At 41.0% G+C, this 19,297-nt stretch overlaps 1 protein-coding gene across 7 annotated transcripts in view; it reads left to right on the top strand.

The window, feature by feature from the left end:
* The first annotated feature begins 5,147 nt into the window (after nt 1–5,147).
* Nucleotides 5,148–19,297, top strand: part of LOC133406791 (discs large homolog 1-like protein) — a 116,203-nt gene continuing 102,053 nt past the window's right edge. For all 7 annotated transcript variants that reach the window (XM_061684714.1, XM_061684713.1, XM_061684712.1 and 4 more), the window contains exons 1-4: nt 5,148–5,449; nt 8,111–8,275; nt 14,742–15,576; nt 15,767–15,857. In XM_061684714.1, the coding sequence (XP_061540698.1) occupies nt 5,431–5,449; nt 8,111–8,275; nt 14,742–15,576; nt 15,767–15,857 (1,110 nt within the window). In that variant the 5' untranslated portion in view covers nt 5,148–5,430. The remainder of the gene's footprint in view (nt 5,450–8,110; nt 8,276–14,741; nt 15,577–15,766; nt 15,858–19,297) is intronic.

Here is a 19,297-nt window from a genome sequence, read left to right as displayed (position 1 = left end):
TGAGTGCATGAAATTATGGTTTCTATGGCAAGGGCAAACAACAGGGGACTCAAGGGCAGCCTTGGCGTGTTGACTGTTGGGAAAGTAGTCCGAATGAGGTTTGTGGGGATGAGTACAGAAGTTTAAGCCACAAAATAAATTGTGGGCCAAATCCAAATTTATTTCAGGTGTAGAAGAGATATGTCCACGCCACCCGATCAAACACTTTCTCTGCATTAAGTGAGATTCGCACCTCAGAGCTGCCAGTAGCACGTGGATTATACATACTGTAATATTAAACAATTGCTGTTGGTTGAAGAAAGAATGCCCGTTTCTAATAAACTCCATTTGATCAGGTAAAACAATAGACAGAGGAACTGATTTTAAGCTTGTTGACTGAATTTTAGCTCAAATTTAGTAATTTACTTTGAACAAACGTATTAGGTGGTGTAATGCCCAGCTATATGCTGTCTGCATATGTATGTATTTTTTGGCTGAAGAAAATGAAACTGGCAGTCCATCCATCCCTTTTCTGTAGCGCTTATCCTCACTAGGGTCACTGCGTGCTGGAGCATATCCCAGCTGACTCTGGGCGAGAGGTGGGGTACAGCCTTAATTGCTCGCCAGCCAATTGCAGGGAATATATAGACAACCATTCACGTGGACAAAGAATTGTACTATACTATAAAGTGGCAGTATTAACTCTTATTTATTGCCGCTGTCAGGTGGAATCCCCCCCCCCCCCCACCTCCAAAATGACAACTTTTCAGGAAGAAAAAATAAATAATTTTTTTTTAAAAAAAACAGCATGCTGCTTGAGTTTCCAAAAACCGCTTTGTTCAAGTTGGTATACCTTATATTGCTATCATATAACATTGCACTCTCACATGAACACAGCAAACCCCCAATTTATGCGCAATCGCTAATTTAATATCTTGGGAAATTGCAAATTTATTACAGTGTCATTAGTTAAAATAGTATGAACACTGCGCCGGGCGCCAATGTCCTCAGCACAAGCCAAGCTATCATATACCATTGGACTCTCGCACACTGCACTGTTCGAAGACTGAGCAAATATACGTATATATGCTACAACACTAAAGGCAAACTACTCATTAGAAAGACTAAGAATAGCAAGGCCAGAAAGAAAATTGCTGCACAGCAGAGAGACAAGCCTTGAAACTCTTGAATAAGGTTTTATGGACTGATGAGTAGGCCTGTCACGATAATTACTATATCGATTTATCGTTTTATAGATAAAATGGACACGATAGTTTTTCCAGACTCAATAAATTGCCATTGTTGTGGTGAGCCAGTACGCAGCTCACACAGTCAGTTGGACGGCTGTGTCATTAGCTGCTAGTGGGCTCATGGAATGCCGGCTGACCGTGTGTTACGGCTGCGTCAAACAATATATTTGGACCCCAAAACAACAGAAGATGCTGCTTTACAGACTTTATTCAACAAAGGGAGCATGCTGAGGTGAAAAAAAAAACCAGACTATAAACAGGAAGTGACTTGCCAGAAGGTCAACGTGAAAACCATCTAGCAGACCGGTACTTAAATAAGGACGGTGGACCGGGAGCCACAGAAGGAAAACACTGAAGGAAACTAGGAGAACAAACTCTAACCTACAGAAGGAAGAGAAACAAGAACAGAAAATCACATTCGTACTTACTAGAAAAACAGCAGACGAAAATAGCTACTGGCAGGACGGAATGAACGTGGGAATGCACAAGAATGTAACAAAGCTGGCAAGGCAATGGCAACAAGCAAAGTACAATTTCTCAGCATTTTCCTTCTGCGTCTCCCATACTTAAATACACTGCTCATGACAAATCACCAGCAGCTGCATCGCGGGGGACTCTGGCCACCGACCCGCACCCACGGACTGCAACACAACAGAAAATTCCACACACGAAACAAGCAAACAAAATAGGATATGACACGGTGTTAGCACACAACAGAGACACTTAAGGGAAAGTTAACTGTTTATTATATTCTCTAGCCCGTGAACTAACAAGGAGCTAAACCGCTCCCTCCACTACGGCGAGGTCATTTAAAACGACAGCGCCTCGCTCCGAGGTGTTGTGTGTGCTAGGCCCCAATTAACACACACATACGGTAAAGTTAACTGTTTATTAAGCATAACCCCAGCGGCACACTTTATTCAGCTAGTAGATGACTACAGCGTACGTATTTGATTGACAGGTGAAGGGCTCGTCTCCAACGCCTTCAGCAGACCAACCACACAGTCGAGGGTGGGCCTTATTTTCCATGATTTTTGGGGCTTAAAGTAACAGCGATATTATTGTTTCTCATGACATTTTGTTGTAAACTATATTGTCCTAAAAAAATGTTTTATGGTGACAGGCCAACTGTAGAGACATATTAAACTTTACCAAAGTGATGGAAAGGCTAATCTTTGGACTCAGTATGGATGTGCTCATGCTCCCAAACATACAAGCTATTCTGCAAAACACAGTAGAGGTAATACCATCCCTTCGACTTGCATGGCCCAGTGCTCATTAATCTTCAATGATGAATAACATGATGCGAGGAGCAAAATGAACTCTACGGGAAGTCTACAGAAACATTGTGTCTGCCAATTTAAAAAAAGCTGTAACCAAACTGATTGGGAGAGCCTTCATCATAGAACAAGATTATGATACAAAACAAACTGTCAAAATAATAAAAAAGTTCACCGGGGGAATTAAGTGGAAAGTTTTAGATTGGCCAGGTCGGTCTCTAGACTTAAACCCTCTAGAGCGTAAATTTCACCTGCTGAAGAAGAGACTGAAGGGAAGAACCTCCCAAAACAAACAACTGAAGAAAGCTGAAATAAAAGCCTGCAAAAGCGTCACAAAAGAAGCATGCTTATTTGGTAATGTCAATAGCTCACAGGCTTGATGCAGTTAAGATGGGATCCTGATTTTTATCCACACTTGGAAGAAGCCTGATTAAAAGTGTATCACACACCACTTAATATCCAATTGTCACCCTTGTGCAAAACATAACATTTTTGGTGTGGGTAAATCTGATCCCTCGTGTAGGTTTGTCCTGACGAATTTGTGGCAATTGCAAGGGTTTTGTGCAACCGGAGCCAACAGTTTTTTAAAAATATATTCATCACTTCTAAAGCATCTTCTTTTTTCCACAGACTGCTTTTTGCTCCTTTGTCTGCCATTGCTTTTCTCGCCTGTCTGTTTTGCCGAACAATTGTGACATTTGTCACCCTTTGATGACATATAAGGTCGGATGAGCATCCAGACTGCAGTCGCATTGGATACATATCCAATTTATATTCACATATGAAACACGTCTGGGTCAGATTTGAAAAAATCTGAATTGTACTGTTCCCATCGACATGAATAAAATCAAATACATGTCACATATATGCAAAAAAATAAGAATTGACCTGCTGTATGAACTAAGGCTTACTGCTACTAACGACTTTGTCACTATATTGAGTGACTTTTTCTGACCCCTTGATCGACTATTAAAATAATAATAATAATGAAACAATTAGGTAGAAATTTAGGAACTCTTTGATAACCAATGACAGTGTTATTAATGACATTTCTCAGGCTCCAAATCCTGCAATAGTAGCACCGTTATTTCCTTACTGTCATGTTTAATTGCAATTAACAACTTGACCAGCACCGGTTTTATTTTATGTTTACTTTTTGTGTTAAAACAAATACGTGCGTTCAAGCACTCTATCGAAACAATTCTGAACCATTACATTGCTGATCTAGAAACGCATCGTCCCTGATGTCACTTGAAAATGGCAAAGCTTCGGCAAGCCTACCTGCCAATTTATGGGCGGTGGAATTTGGTCTGAGGGCGGTTATTTTGTAAATTATCCCGACTGGTATGTAAGTGGGCGGAACTACAGAATGGCTTGCTCATAGACACATTTTCAGAACTAGGGATAAAACAGAAGATATTTTTGGTTGTGTAATTTCACACTTAATGGCTGGGAAGGCACTGCAGAGAATTACTGTATTTATACAAGAGAACTAGAGTAAATGTACAACAATTTAAAAGTCAATGTTCCAAAATAGCGGCACGGTGGACGACTGGTTAGAGCGTCAGCCTCACAATTCTGAGGAGCGGGGTTCAATCCCCGGTCCCGCCTGTGTGGGGTTTGCATGTTCTCCCCGTGCCTGCGTGGGTTTTCTCCGGGCACTGCGGTTTCCTCCCACATCCCAAAAACATGCATGAATTGGAGTCTCTAAATTGCCCGTAGGTGTGAATGTTAGTGCGAATGGTTGTTTGTTTGTATGTGCCCTGCGATTGGCTGGCAACCAGTTCAGGGTGTACCCAGCCTCCTGCCCGATGACAGCTGGGATAGGCTCCAGCACACCCGCGACCCGAGTGAGGAGAAGCGGCTCAGAAAATGGATGGATGGATGTTCCAAAATATGCATCAAGGAATAACTGAGCCAAGACATCATTTAATATGGGATGTGCCTTTTATTGTACGTACATCCACGCACATGCTCAAGCCCTCCACAAATTTCATGAAAATCAGGCCCACTAGTTTCGGTGTAATCCTGTCAGAGTCGGGCAGACAAACTGTACAGAAAATTCACCCCCTTGCCAGATGCAACGAGAGTTACATCATAGATAGAGACTCAGGGGTGGGGGGACAAGCATTGCACAGTGCAACTTTAATCCTGTCAAAACAATCCCCCATTCCATATTCCATGACAGTACAAACAAACCCTTTCAGACATTGAGATTCATGGGTTGCAGGTGAGATGCATGGGTTGCAGATGAGTCAGAGACAGTTCTGATTTCTGAACAATTACTTGTAGCCATTCATTTATTATGCAGTGAATGCTTGCAAGCCATGCCACATAATGAGACTATAATGAGATCAAATATAACTAACATGTATATTTCCTGTAAACGCGAATCTATCGGGATCGATTGGGGTGTGGATGCAAAGCCTTTTATCCACTGCCTCAGTTCTATATAACATAACAATGCCGTCAAGCTGCTTAGGAGTGCCACTCAAACCAGCTTTAACAGTATTTTGAGTTGACGTGATGAAAGTGTGTGTCGAGAGGCGTGTTTGTGTGTGTGTGTGTGTGTGTGTGTATGGGAGAGCGCGTAAGTCTGCGCCGCCTTGAAACCGGTCCGACAGAGTTTCGAGTCACCTGAGAGACCAAAAAGAGAAGTCGTTGAATTGACAACAGATGCGGACGTTTAGGCGAAGAAGTTAACGAGCTCAAAGTCCTCAAAGCGCTCGCCGGTTTATGTCAATACTTCGCTTCGAGCTCGTTTGTGTTTCGTCTTCTATGAACTTTCGACTCATTTTGGCGTTGCTGAACAGCCAGGCTACTGAGACTCTCGCGTGCGTCCGGCTTTGGAGGCGGCAGGCTGACATTTGGAATAACACAGACGGCCATCGACCTACACTCCAGCCTCGGGGAACGTCAACATGCCTGTGCGACAGAAAGGTAACGAAAATGGTCGTTTCTTCCTTTTCTCTTCTCTTCTTTTTTTTTTTTTTTTTTTTTTAAATACAAATCGTGGATTTGTTTCAGCCGGTTATGTCGACCGCGTTTTAAAAATAAGTTAGTTTACCTCTAAACTATCAATGTGCTTTATGCTGTTGTGAAGTTACGCTTAGCTACATGAAGTGGTAGTCACGCCGACTTTATCCTGCTTATTTACTAACATACAAAGTAATACGTTCAATTCACCCACCCACCCACACGCACACACACACACACGTGCAATTTCAATGTATTACCACGACTGCAATACGGTGACACAGCTGGATAGCCAGCGGTGGTGGCAGTAATGAATTTTTTTTCGGGCTTCAAACGCAGCATTAGTTGCACCTGCCAAGCTACTGTATTAACTTACTGACGTGTTTTCGGTGTCCTAGAACGTGACGAGCCACCATTTAGATTTGGTGTTTATTTTTGATTTAGTCGACATCCAAGAGCCGTATCGAAAACTTCAAGCAGTTCTAAAAACGAATGGTAGTAGATCACCACAGTCGTGGCCATCATCCAATTGTTTATACTTGTACATGTAACCTACATATATAATGTCTATATGTATTTATACATACACAAGACAGGCCATAAAATTTAGTTCAAATGGACTGTTCCATCCAATATAAGAGCAATTTCAAACTCTTAATGATCAGTTTTTGGGATGGCGGTAGCCCTTCTGTCCTCACCGTTTTTTGCACTGCATCACACTGATGTCTGTCTCTCGTTGCATACCTGCATGTGTTGGACTGCATCCCTGTGTGGTGTGCAGCAACATTTTACAGCACATTGTAAATGAAAATAGTGGAAAGAAACATATTAAAAATGGGAATAATGGTTGTACAATTTCAAAATGATAAAATCAACACTGTCAAGGTTGTACCACACCTCGCCCAAAGTCACCTGGGATAGGTTCCACCTCTACCGTGAGTCCAATGAGGACAAGCGGTATAGAAAACAGAATGGTCAACCAGAGAAGTACTCGTATAACAAAAGTAGGTATAATTCTGGTTGCAGTTTCCAGTGATATATAAAGTTAAACTGCATCTAGCAATTGCATCACACTGTGATAGGCTTTGATAACTTGAAATGCATTGTCGTAGTTTCGTAGACAATCAACAAACAGAGTACAAGCAAAAAAAGCTTAAGGCTAAAGATTAAACAAAGCATGTGTAGCAGTATATCCATCCATTCATCCATTTTCTGTACTGCCTGTCCTCATTCGGGTGGCAGGTGAGCTGAAGTCATATCCCAGCTGTCTTTTGGGCGAGAGCTAGGTACACCCTGGCTGCCGGGCAATTGCAGAGCACATCTACACGACCAACCATTTGAGCTCACATTCGCACATATGGACTATTTAGTCTTCAATTAACCTAACAATGTTTTTGGAATGCGGGACAAAGACGTAGTAACCAGAAAAAAACCATGCAAGCAAGCGGAGTACATGCAAACTCCACACAGGTGGGCCTAAGCCAAGATTCGAACCCTGAACTTCAGAACAAGAAGCCGATGGGTAAGCACCATGTTAATAAGCATTACAGTTCTGAATGAACAGGGGCGGTGGAACGACTTTGAAAGTGGGGGGCACAGTACTTTTGGGGCACTTTTTGCACCCTATGAGGGCTCCTTTTGCCGCTCCAAGGACACTCTTGTCGGCTCCGAGGGCCCTTTTGGGCACACATAAGGGCAATTAGGGTAAAAAAAAGGGGAACTTTGGGTAAAAAGTATGTGTGTGTGTGTGTTTTGCCGTCTCTTTAATGAATGTATTACTTCACATTTCAACTTTTTTATTTATTTATCTTTTTTTGGCCCACTCATGTTACTGACTAAAATCATGGAGCCTTATTATCTTTGTTAAGGGAGATTATTATTTATTATTATTATTATTTCAGGCTTGCATTTGGCTTGACATTTCTGACAGGGCTCAAGTCTGCTATCTAGAGTTGTTTTGATTGTTCTTGTGTCACATATTCACCAAGAATGAATTAATGGTACATTGATATTGATATATTGTTTTTGTTGCCACCATAATTTAGATTATTCATTCAATGTCTTTGGAAAGGTTTAATCCACAGGGTGGATGTAAAAAGTTATAATTTCCAATTGGGTTAGACGACGCTGTGGTACTCAAATGTTTCTAAGTTTAGCATGTCTGAACCACATGTATTATTATTCTGTCTTCCCTCAATGAATAGTCCATCCATCCATTTTCTGAGCCGCTTCTCCTCACTAGGGTCGCAGGCGTGGTGGAGCCTATCCCAGCTAGCATCGGGCAGGAGGCGGGGCACACCCTGAACTGGTTGCCAGCCAATCGCAGGGCACATACAAACAAACAATCATCTGCACTCACATTCACACCTACTGCCAATTTAGAGTTGTCAATTAACCTACCATGCATGTTTTTGGAATGTGGGAGGAAACCGGAGTGCCCGGAGAAAACCCACGCAGGCACGGGGAGAACATGCAAACACCACACAGGCGGGGCCGGGGATTGAACCCCGGTCCTCAGAACTGTGAGGCAGACGCTCTAACCAGTCGGTCACCGTGCCGCCTTCAATGAATAGTGCCAGGGAAAAATAAGTTGTTTATTTAATTTGTCTGTGTTTTTTTTTTCAGATGCTCAACGAGCCCTAGAGCTCCTCCAGCAGTACCGAGCCAAATTAGATCAGAGGCACCAGAGCCAGATAAAACAGGGCCCTGTTGAGGAAGATCACCAATTGCAACAGTCTCTGGACAGAGTCATCAATGTGTTCCAAAGCCAGCTCTTTAGTGCCCTGCTTGGTAAGTATTTATTTACCTTTACCAAGGCAGCAAGTAAGTCACTGCAACCCCAGTGCAATATACAATACTTCAAGTAGCAGTAAATATGTAGCTATGTAGTTGAATTTAATTTAATCAGCACTGGGTTTAGGTGTGGCTCTAATTGTTAAGCTATTGTTTTAGTCAGGTAGTTACTTTATTTCTTTGAGCTTGATGGTAGTCCATTGGGGTTGGTAAGGTATTTTTGGTCCTGTGTTAATATATAAATATATATATATATATATATATATATATATATATATATATATGTGTTAATATAAGGCATGCAGGGTAATTCTGAGCATACATTAACATTGGAGAAGAACATTAATCCTGTTTACTTTATCTGGTATCACTTGTTTCCCTGTTCTATACAATACATGATGTGTAAGTTTCACTTTTGTTGTCACGTGGCTGTACGCTGAAAAAATAGCTCCCAAAAGTCACACTTAGGGGACACATTACAGACCTTTTTCTGGAAAGTGGGCACACACAGAGAATGTGTGGCAAATATATACTGTACACCATTGGTTCTCAACTGTTGTCACCCTGGGACCCACATTTTTCTATTCTCATAACCCACTTATAGAAGTTAGGATCAATAAATAATATGTTTTGTTAAAAAAAGCAGACTTTGAAAACATATGAATATAAGGTTTTTAAACATAACTACTCATGCTAACATGTTTAAAGTGCCTTTCATAGCACCTCCATACATCCATCCATCCATCTTCTGCACCACTTATCCACACTAGGGTCGCGGGCATTCTGGAGCCTATCCCAGCTATGTTCCGGCGAGAGGTGGGGGACACCCTGATCTGGTGTGTTTTTTATACGTGCCCAGCCAATCGCAGGGCACGTACAAACAAACAACCATTCGCACTCACATTCACACCTGCGGGCAATTGAGAGTCTTCAATCAACCTACTATGCATGTTATTTTTTTTGGCATGTGGGAGGAAACTGGAGTACCCGGAGAAAACCCACGCAGGCACGGGGAGAACATGCAAACTCCACACAGGCGGGGCCGGGATTTGAACCCCCGTTCTCAGAACTGTGGGGCAGATGTGCTAACCAGTCGTTCACCGTGCCACCCTTTCATAGCACCTTATTAGAGATTGATGATGAACCTAACTGCATATTGAAAAATGTGTATCTTGGCACTGCTCGCTTCTTTTTAAGAGTGAAACATCAATAGTTCGTCTTCTTTTTATGTCATGAAGGCTGCAGACCAAGCAATTGTAACAGTCTTAACAGCCTGAATTGTTGTGCTATTCATAGCACCAGCTCTTCCAGCTCCTTCCCTCAGGTAGGCGCTACCGATCAACGCAAACTAGAACTAGTAGACATTCCAACAGCTTCTTCCCTCTTGCGATCAACTTCTTAAACACCTAACCTATAATTCCATTACAACAAGCTGGCAATTTTTTGACTTGAGTTCGTTGTCACATTTCTGTGGGGCCAATTATGTATTACTCGTGCACTCACTGTAGTTGTCTCGCCATGCTGCACTATTTGCATATACTGGCCACTCATGCCAGAGTAGCATCTGCTCCATTTGCACACTGATTTGAGGAGTATCTGTAACATTTGCACAACCAACATTGTCCCAGATGATCGCACTACTCGTCACTTTAAACCGCATACACTCCTTGAAGTCTCAGCGACCTTTGCACAATGGTCATTGCACCGGACTATTGCAATATTAGTCGTTCGAACTGCTCTAAGTGCTAGAGGACTCTGCATCTTTTTGCACAATTGTTTTTTGTCAATGTCTTTATATCCCCAAAGTGTTCTGTAAATTGACTGTCTGTTGTACTAGAGCGGCTCCAACTACCGGAGACAAATTCCTTGTGTTTTGGACATACTTGGCAAATAAAGATGATTCTGATTCTGATACTGTATTCTAGTACCTGACTGAGATCCACCCAAAATGGTTCCGCGAGCCACTTATGGGTCTCAACCCATCAGTTGAGAATCACTGCTGTAGATTCCTTGTAAGATTTAGCAGTCTTAAGGTATGTTTACAGAACAAGAGTAATAAAAAATCTGAACTTTTTGTTGTTGTCATGTAAACATCCTGCAAAAAGTCAGTCTATGGTACTTCGTTCGACCTTTAGACTCGACAATATGATAAAAGACTTGCAACTGAACAGCAATGACTCGTGACTTCACTCACTTGGACTTGAACCCATTGACTTGAAAATACTTTTTTCTTGGAGCAAAGAACTGAGAAACCAACAGTTTGTAGCTTTCGCTTTCTATAGCTACAGTATATGTGCAACTCACTGTTCTGCTACAGAAAAACATAAAAAAAAAAAACGTATGCTTGTTTTCGTTAGCATTAGGAGCTAGCTTTGTGAGCGATCACACAAATAGTTACACAGCGGGCCGGCCGTGCGCTGTCTGGGCTTCCTGTACATTACGGTCTGGTTTAGTCAGTGTAGTGTTATTAAAAAATCAGTCTTGTACTGTACAGTATTTCTTTTTTTTTTTTTTTTTTTTATTCACCTCATTTATTAATCAATCAGCACACAGCTAGCATCTGTTCGACATGAAACTACATTCATTTCTACCTTTTCTATGCCTCTTTTTGATAGAATATTTGTATATAGTGCCCCCTAGTGTTCCGACTGACCTACAACAGTTGGATAAAATTGTACCTTTATAACAAGATGACAAAGTTGTTCTGCTTTTTTTAAATTAATGACATGTTTTGGATACTCACATGAAATTACGTTTAAACTGAAATAAATTTTTATTTGTGTTTGAAATTGCCTCACTAGAAATGTTTGTAGACAAGAACAAGCAGTTTCCTGCTATATGTACAATGTGAATTGAATAAAAAGGTGCAAAATTTTGATCAGCCCTCTAGTTTTCTTATAAATGTTCAATGCACTTTATCAAATTTGTTTAGATAAATAAATATGGATTCCAAAATATATTAAATATATGAATGCAGTATGCAATATATACATATTATTAAATATAAATCTATATACTAAAATATATTTTTACTTTGTTGGTAAAATGCCTCGAAAGGACTCGAATCTCAAAGTCTAGGACTTGAGACTTGACTCCTGACTTGAGGGCAGAGAATTGACTGATTTGAGACTTGCAAAGCAACAACTTGGTCCCATCTCTGACTTGCCCATTGGTAAAAACACAAGACCTCACAACTTTGAATGCTCCCTGTAGCTCTTATTCACACATTTCTCTGCTTTATAGACCATTGTGGTGTTATACTGTATATGGTGTTTGTAAACAAAGATAAGTTAAATAAGAATGTATATACACGACTATTTTGAGTGGATTGAAAATAATGGCCGGTCCTGCATTCGAGTAATACCATTACCACAAGAGACACGGTAGTTCTACTTTTTTCCTATCGGCACTTCTGGGAGTTATCGGTTATCTAACCCACTATGCATGTGCATCTGCAGTTACATTAGCATGAGAACATTGACACCAAATTGGCCTATATGCTATGTATTGTACACAATTCTCTCACTTTTATGACAACTCCTCAAACTCAGCTCAGGGGTACAGCACTATTATTCTGCCTCATTGTTGTGACTGCATGGAAAACGGGCTTTGTGTGGTGTAATGCATACAACATAAACGTACTATATGGAATAGCTTGAAAATAACATTTGTGTAATTGTGTTGTAAGTATAATAACATTTAAAAGTACACGTATAGTGCCTTTTGTTGCTTCTTTTAGAAATGGGGATTTGAATACTTTAATTATAACAGGATAAGATAAGAACTACTGAATAGTGTTAGTCCTTGCTTTGGAATGGGGAAAGGACGGGAAAACTACCGATATTTTATTTTTCTAGCTGAATAGCATCTACCCGCCACTAGAGGACACCAGTGCATTACAGGTGAGTGATACAACTCATTGATCTCAAAATATCTACCTGTCGTACATCTTTGCAGGATTAAGTGAATTTGACTATTCTGATATATTGACCAATTTCAAAGTCATTTATCTTCTGGTGATTATGTTATCAAAAATAATATCAAATTAAGAATAGGAAAATAACAATACTATTGGGGGAAAAAAATAATAATAAAAAATATATATATTAACACTTGTGCGTACATGTGTCCATGTTTCCACAGAGGGCCTCATAAAAAAACATAATGCGACGGCAGCTTTGATATGATTAAAACACACTGGATCTTTGATTTTTGTTATACTGTAGATGACAAACCAAATAGTAGTTGGAGTGGCCAGGGGCCATGGATCTCATGAGAATAGAGCAGCCAGCATACCGTGTGTAGTGTTGTACATTAATACTGTTACAGTGATGCGTTTTAAAAGTCTGACCATTTGTTGTCAGCACTGCAAACATTCACCCATGTCAGACGCTTGTTTTTACAGTGCCTTTGAACTTTTTTCCCCCCCTCCCCCATCTACAGCAATAACACTCTTGCATAAACTTTTGTTGAGAACATTTGTTGAACATTCTTGCTTTTTATTATTTATTTATTTTATTTTTTTGTCCTGTTTAGCTGTTGGGTCAAGCAGAAAGGAGGCTCTGTATCTGTATCCTCTTTATGCCGAACAGTGGACTTTTTAAGCTTGTATTTTGATGGGTATTTATTGAGAATCAAGAATCAGTTGAACAGAACAAGGCATTTAGAGGGGGGTGACAAAAAAAAGGAGAGGGAGTGAAAAGATAACGCAATAATATAGGAAAAGACAAAACATTATCTGAAAACAAGATGGGGAAAGTAATTCATTATATACCTAGATCAATGACACATCAGAATCATCTTTACTCGCCAAGTGTGTGAAAGAGACACAAGGAATTTGTCTCTGGTAGATGGAGCCGCTCTAGTACGACAACAGACAGTCAATTGACAGAGAATACTTTTGAGACACAAAGACACAAAAAACAGTCACTGAGCAATAAAAGGTTACCAGTAATGTGGTAATGCCAGTACAATTTATTATTATTATTTGACAATTGTGCAAAAAGATGCAGAGTCTTCTAGCAATTGGAGCAGTTTGAAATGACTAAGAGAACAATAGTCCGGTGCAATGACCATTGTGCAAAGGCTGCAGAGACTTCAAGAAATTAATGCAGTTTAAAGTGACTAGTAGTGCGATAATCTGGGACAATGTCAATTGTGCACATGCTGTAGATGCTACTCAAGCACATGAGTGCCCGGTATTGGTCAACAACAGATATGCAAATAGTGCAGAGTACAGACTACTACAGTGGGTGCACGAGTAATATATAAATGGCCCGACAGAGATGTGACGACAAACTCAAGACAAAATTGGCATTATGGAATTATAAATTCACTGTTTAAGAAGTTAATGGCAAGAGGGAAGAAGCTGTTGGAATGTCTGCTTGTTTTAGTTTGCATTGTTTGAAGTACACCCTCTGGTGGGCCTTTTTGAGGATGGAGTTGATGTTGGTCTCCCACTTAAGGTCCTGGGAGACTGTAATTTGAAGGTCTCGACGGTTGACACAGGGCAGTTGGACAGCGTGAGGGGCAGCTATGGGGAAGGATGCCTCTTGAAGTCCACGATCATTTCTACAGTCTTGAGCGTGTTCAGCTCCAGGTTGTGTCGGCTGCACTACAGCTACAGCCGCTCCACTTCCTGTCGATACGCAGACTCGTCACCGCCTTTGATGAGGCCGATGACTGTGGTGTCGTCTGCAAACCTCAGGAGTTTGACAGCCGGGTGCGTTGAGGTGCACTCGTTGGTGTAGCGAGAGAAGAGCAGCGAAGAGAGGACACAACCTTGGGGTGCCCCAGTCCTGGTGGTGCGTGTAGATGACGTGGTGTCCCCCAGCCTCACCTGCTGTGTCCTGCCCGTCAGGAAGCTGTAAATCCACTGGCAGATGGCAGGCAAGATACTGAGCTGGAGAAGCATTAGATTTGAGTGTTGTATGGGGCAGTAGTGCGACACCCTGTGAGGGAAGGACAGGGCAAGGACAGGAGGGGAAGCATGCAGGACAAGGGTCATGAACCCGGCTGTACAACTGAAGTGTGGTGGGAGTGGCTATGTAAATGATAAATGTCTATAGGACCAGATTTAAGTGAGGGGATACCCAAGAAATTCGTATAGTCAGAAGTTATTTGTCACAATGAGTGAGTGGTCCCACACCCAGTGAATAAGTCCCAGGGGTGTGTGCCTGCGGACAAAGGCAAGTGAATTTTATGTTTCACACCTGTGACACCATGGCTGCGACATTTATTTCAACATAGATAAGAAAAAGCTTAACGTGGGTGTGTTATATATTAGTATGTGTTGCGGGTTGGACTTTGGACATACCTGGTATACGTATGATCATAATTTTTGGTATACCTGTTTCTTTCCTCACAGAATATTTATCTGCACCATAGATGTTATTAATTTATTGTAAAATATTACAGTTGTTGGGTATTAAATTTAGTTTACACTTTTCTTGTTTTCTTGCAGACATTCAGGAGTACTATGAGTTAACTATCCTTGCTGACAGCCAAAGTTCAACCAAACTGTTAGCTGACACAGTGACACCTCCCTCCGACAGCCTGTTAGCAGAATTTATGGCAGCACCTGAGCCTACCTCTAGTCCACCACCAACTCCAGTTTCTGGAGGACCATGCCAGCCTAAATACATATCTCCAAAAGCAAAGTCAATCAAGTCCCAAACTCCTCTAATCCCATCTGCGACACCCACAGAACAACCTGCTTCCCCTCCAACGGAGCCTTGTATTTCTCAGTCACAACCAGCCAAGGTCAAGTACCGTGCCCCGCCTCCTCCAATCCAGGATGAGGCCTTGACGTCTACTGTAGTGGAGATTTCAAAGCCCTCATCCCCCTCTGGAACCACAACTGCAGTAACATGTGGTGTGACTTCCTGCACAGAGTCTCCATCAATAACACAAAATCCGATATCACAAAATGGTACAAACGCACCTCTTGATGCCGCCAACACCTTTTTATCTTCAGAATTCTCCTCCACTACTCCTGAACAGCAAACAAGTCCTGCCAGTCCAGCTGATCTCGTGACTGTTTCAAGCCTCGTCTTGGGCACCATCCAAAGCTTAGTGTCTCACAAAGTCACCCAACCTAGCACCACTAATCACACCAGCCCAGCTACCAACATAGTCACAGATGCTACCATCTTCACTTCGACTTTGAATGACGATAAAGGCTCAGACGAAAACACTCCAAAATCAAGTCCGACGAGTCCCAGCCAAGTAAAACTTACACTTGGGAGCCACAGTCCCACCAGTCCTTCAGAGCCACAAAGCAAAGGACCCCATAAGAGGTATTTAAAAAGTTTTACTTGCATAGAAGTATTTAAACAGTTTAACATACACATACTCTCTATATATAAATTCTTATTTGGTGAACATTGCACACATTAATAGCTGTGATTTTCTTTTTTCTTTTCTTATTTTTTTTCTTTTCTTCCAATTCCACATTACACTCACCCTCATCCTCTGAACTCTTTATAGCGTAACCAGCCCCGGGCCATTGAAAATCATATCGTCTCCCTCTAGCCCTGGTCCGGCCAGTCCCAGAGCTTCTCTAAGCCTCGGGGTAAAGGTAAGACATCTCGCTCCTATTTTTTATGTAATGGAATGTAATTTTGATATTTGGAACTGGATGGCCGGCGGGTGTTACATCACCTTTTCTTTTAACAACAACTGAGGACACTAATTGTTGAAGCTTTTCAGGTGGAATTCTTTCCCATTCTTGCTTGATGTACAGCTTCAGCTGTTCAACAGTCTGAGATCTCCGTTGTCGTATTTTACGCTTCATAATACGCCACACATTTTCAATGGGAGACAGGTCTGGACTGGAGGCAGGCCAGTCTAGTACCCGGACTCTTTTACTAAGAATCCACGCTGTTGTAACACGTGCAGAATGTGGTTTGGCATTGTCTTGCTGCAATAAGCAGAGGCGTCCATGAAAAAGACGTTGCTTGGATGGCAGCATGTGTTTCTCCAAAACTTGTATGTACCTTTCAGCATTAATGGTTCCTTCGCAGATGTGTAAGTTACCCATGCCATTGGCATTAACACAGCCCCATACCATCACAGATGCTGGCTTTTGAACTTTGTGTCCATAAAAGTCCGGATGGTTCTTTTCCTCTTTGTCCCGGAGGACACGACTTCCACAATTTCTAAAAACAATTTGAAATGTGGACTCGTCGGACCACAGAACACTTTTCCACTTTCCATCAGTCCATCTTAGAGGAGCTCGGGCCAGAGAAGCCGGCGGCGTTTCTGAGTGTTGTTGATAAATGGCTTTTGCTTTGCATACTAGAGTTTTAAGTTGCACTTACGGCTGTAGCGCCGGACTGTATTTACTGACATTGGTTTTCTGAAGTGTTCCTGAGCCCATGCGGTGATGTCCTTTACACATTGTCGGTTTTTGATGCAGTGCTGCATGAGGGATCAAAGGTCACGGGCATTTAATGTTGGTTTTTGGCCTTGCCGCTCACATCCAGTGCTTTCTCCAGATTCTCTGAACCTTTTGATGATATTATGGACCGTAGATGAAGAAATCCCGAAATTCCTTACAATTGTACGTTGAGGAACATTGTCCTTAAACTGTTCTACTCTTTTCTCACGCACTTGTTCACAAAGAAATTAACCTCGCCCCATCTTTGCTTGTGAATGACTGAGCAATTCAGGGAAACTCCTTTTATACCCAATCATGGCACCCACCTGTTCCCAATTAGCCTGTTCACCTGTGGGATGTTCCAAACAGGTGTTTGATGAGCATTCCTCAACTTTCTCAGTCTTTTTTGCCACCTGTCCCAGGTTTTTTGGAACGTGTTGCAGCCATAAAATTCTAAGTTAATGATTATTTGCTAAAAACAATAAAGTTTATCAGTTTGAACTTTAAATATCTTGTCTTTGTAGTGTATTCAATTAAATATAGGTTGAACATAATATGCAAATCATTGTATTCTGTTTTTATTTATGTTTAACACAACGTCCCAACTTCATTGGAATTGGGTTTGTACATGTTTAAAAACATAAATGACTTTAAACTAACTGTAACATTACCAAATGCAAAGTTTATAATTTTTTTTCTCAATGTCAACGTTGCTCCTTCTGTCCAATTCCGCAATGTATGTGCAAATCTCATTGCATTAAATTAAATCCTTTGTTCAAACTGAAATATTTAAGTTCGAGGCTAAGCTGTACTACAGTATAGTTAAAAAACAAACAAATAAAACCATTTAATTCAGAAGCAAATTGAATTAAAAAAATAAATGTATGACAGCTGTTATTTTTTCTGTATCTATCCATCCATCTCTCTCTCTCTCTCTCTCTCTCTCTGTCTGTCTGTCTCTCTGTCTCTGTGTTTGACTGTCAGGCCCCAAGTAGGATTTACTCTTGTTTTTATGACAAGAATGTTGGACTGCATGTGTCACTCCAGGGTGTATCCCACCTCTTGACCAAAGTCATTATTGTTATAACTGATGATTTTGTAACACAAATGGCTGCATGATTTCTTTGTCTGTCCACCAATATGCAGTGTGCTTTACCAAATGTTGCTGAATACATACTATTTGTGAATACAATTCCTGTGCTTGAATTTCTTACCCATTTTTTTGTCCTATTTGGTATTTGCTCTGCCTGCTATTATGAAATGTGTTTTATACCACAATCCTAACTGTAATCCACAATTTATCCCAGCTGGTATTGAAAAAGCGTACATTTTACGCTTAACAACTTAAACAACTTAATAGTGCTTGAATTAGTTTTATCAAACTTGCATTGAGTAATGCATCAATGAGAATGAGTGGTTTAAATAAAGGGTGTCCAAATTTCACTCATCCATCCATTTTCGTAGCAGCCTGCAGCATAAACTAAAATGAACATTTGATTCGGCGTTCTTTATAACCAGTATCAATATCAAAAATATGAACTAAAAGGCAATGTGTGTGGCACTAACCCAATTGACTTAATATTTATTAAATATTATTTCAGCTAAAAGGTAACTATAGCATTGTTAAAATACTTATTTGCGACTGTCGATGTGCCCTGCGATTGGCTGGCGACCGGTTCAGGGTGTACCCTGCTTCCCGCCCGAAGATAGCTGGGATAGGCTCTAGCAGCCCGCGACCCTAGTGAGGATAAGCGGTAAAGAAACTGGATGGATGGATGGATGGACTGTTTTATCAAGTTTTACCTTGATTTCCTGTTTTAAGCATGTAGCCTTTTATTTTGAAGGGTATGCACCAGAACTCAGTTTTTGGCACGGAAAAAAAACTTCACACGAACCCGGTAAAAATAAATTTAAAATAAGACGCAAGAAAGAGTGTAATGGATAGAAGCAAATGCTCTATAAAAAGTTGATTCCTTTGCCTACACACCGATGAGACACAAGGTTAGTGTTTGTGATACTGTGAGACGTTTATGTGAAATTTGTCCCATTTCATTGTGATGTAATGTTGCTAGTTTGACCTTTGGTGACATTTTAGCTAAATGTTAAGCTTGTAATGTGACTATCTCTAATTTCTTTCCAGTATGGTAAAATAATTTATATTTTATTTTTGTGTTTTTCATCAGCGTTGGTTTTTGCCGCTGCTTTGTTGGTTTTCGCCACTTCCTTCTTCTGGGTCGGTGGACTGTAGGCATCGAAACTGGGAACTTAATTTTTTTAATCTGAATGATTCCGGGAGACTCGGAATGTTAGTCCCGGTTCCAATCGATTCTCGATGCCCAACCCTACTTGTGACATTTTGTCATTTAGTGAATGCATAGCTTTATCACTGCGGTTTGAGAGCATTATCTTTCAGTTCAGATATATGAACTATATATTTAGCACGTACGTACACACACACACGTTCACACCCACTGTTGGCAGTCATACAAATAGACTGCAAGGTTGACTTACATTGATGAAGTTAATCACATTTATCTTATTAAGATAATGGATTAAAAAGACAATGTGCTCCCAGCTGAAGACGGGTGGGTTACTGCTGGGGAATACTTAACTACATCTGCTCTTAATCTGTTTGATTC

Source organism: Phycodurus eques, chromosome 8 (assembly GCF_024500275.1).
Source record: "Phycodurus eques isolate BA_2022a chromosome 8, UOR_Pequ_1.1, whole genome shotgun sequence".
NCBI lineage: Eukaryota > Metazoa > Chordata > Actinopteri > Syngnathiformes > Syngnathidae > Phycodurus > Phycodurus eques.
This window is presented reverse-complemented; position numbering and strand designations above follow the sequence as displayed.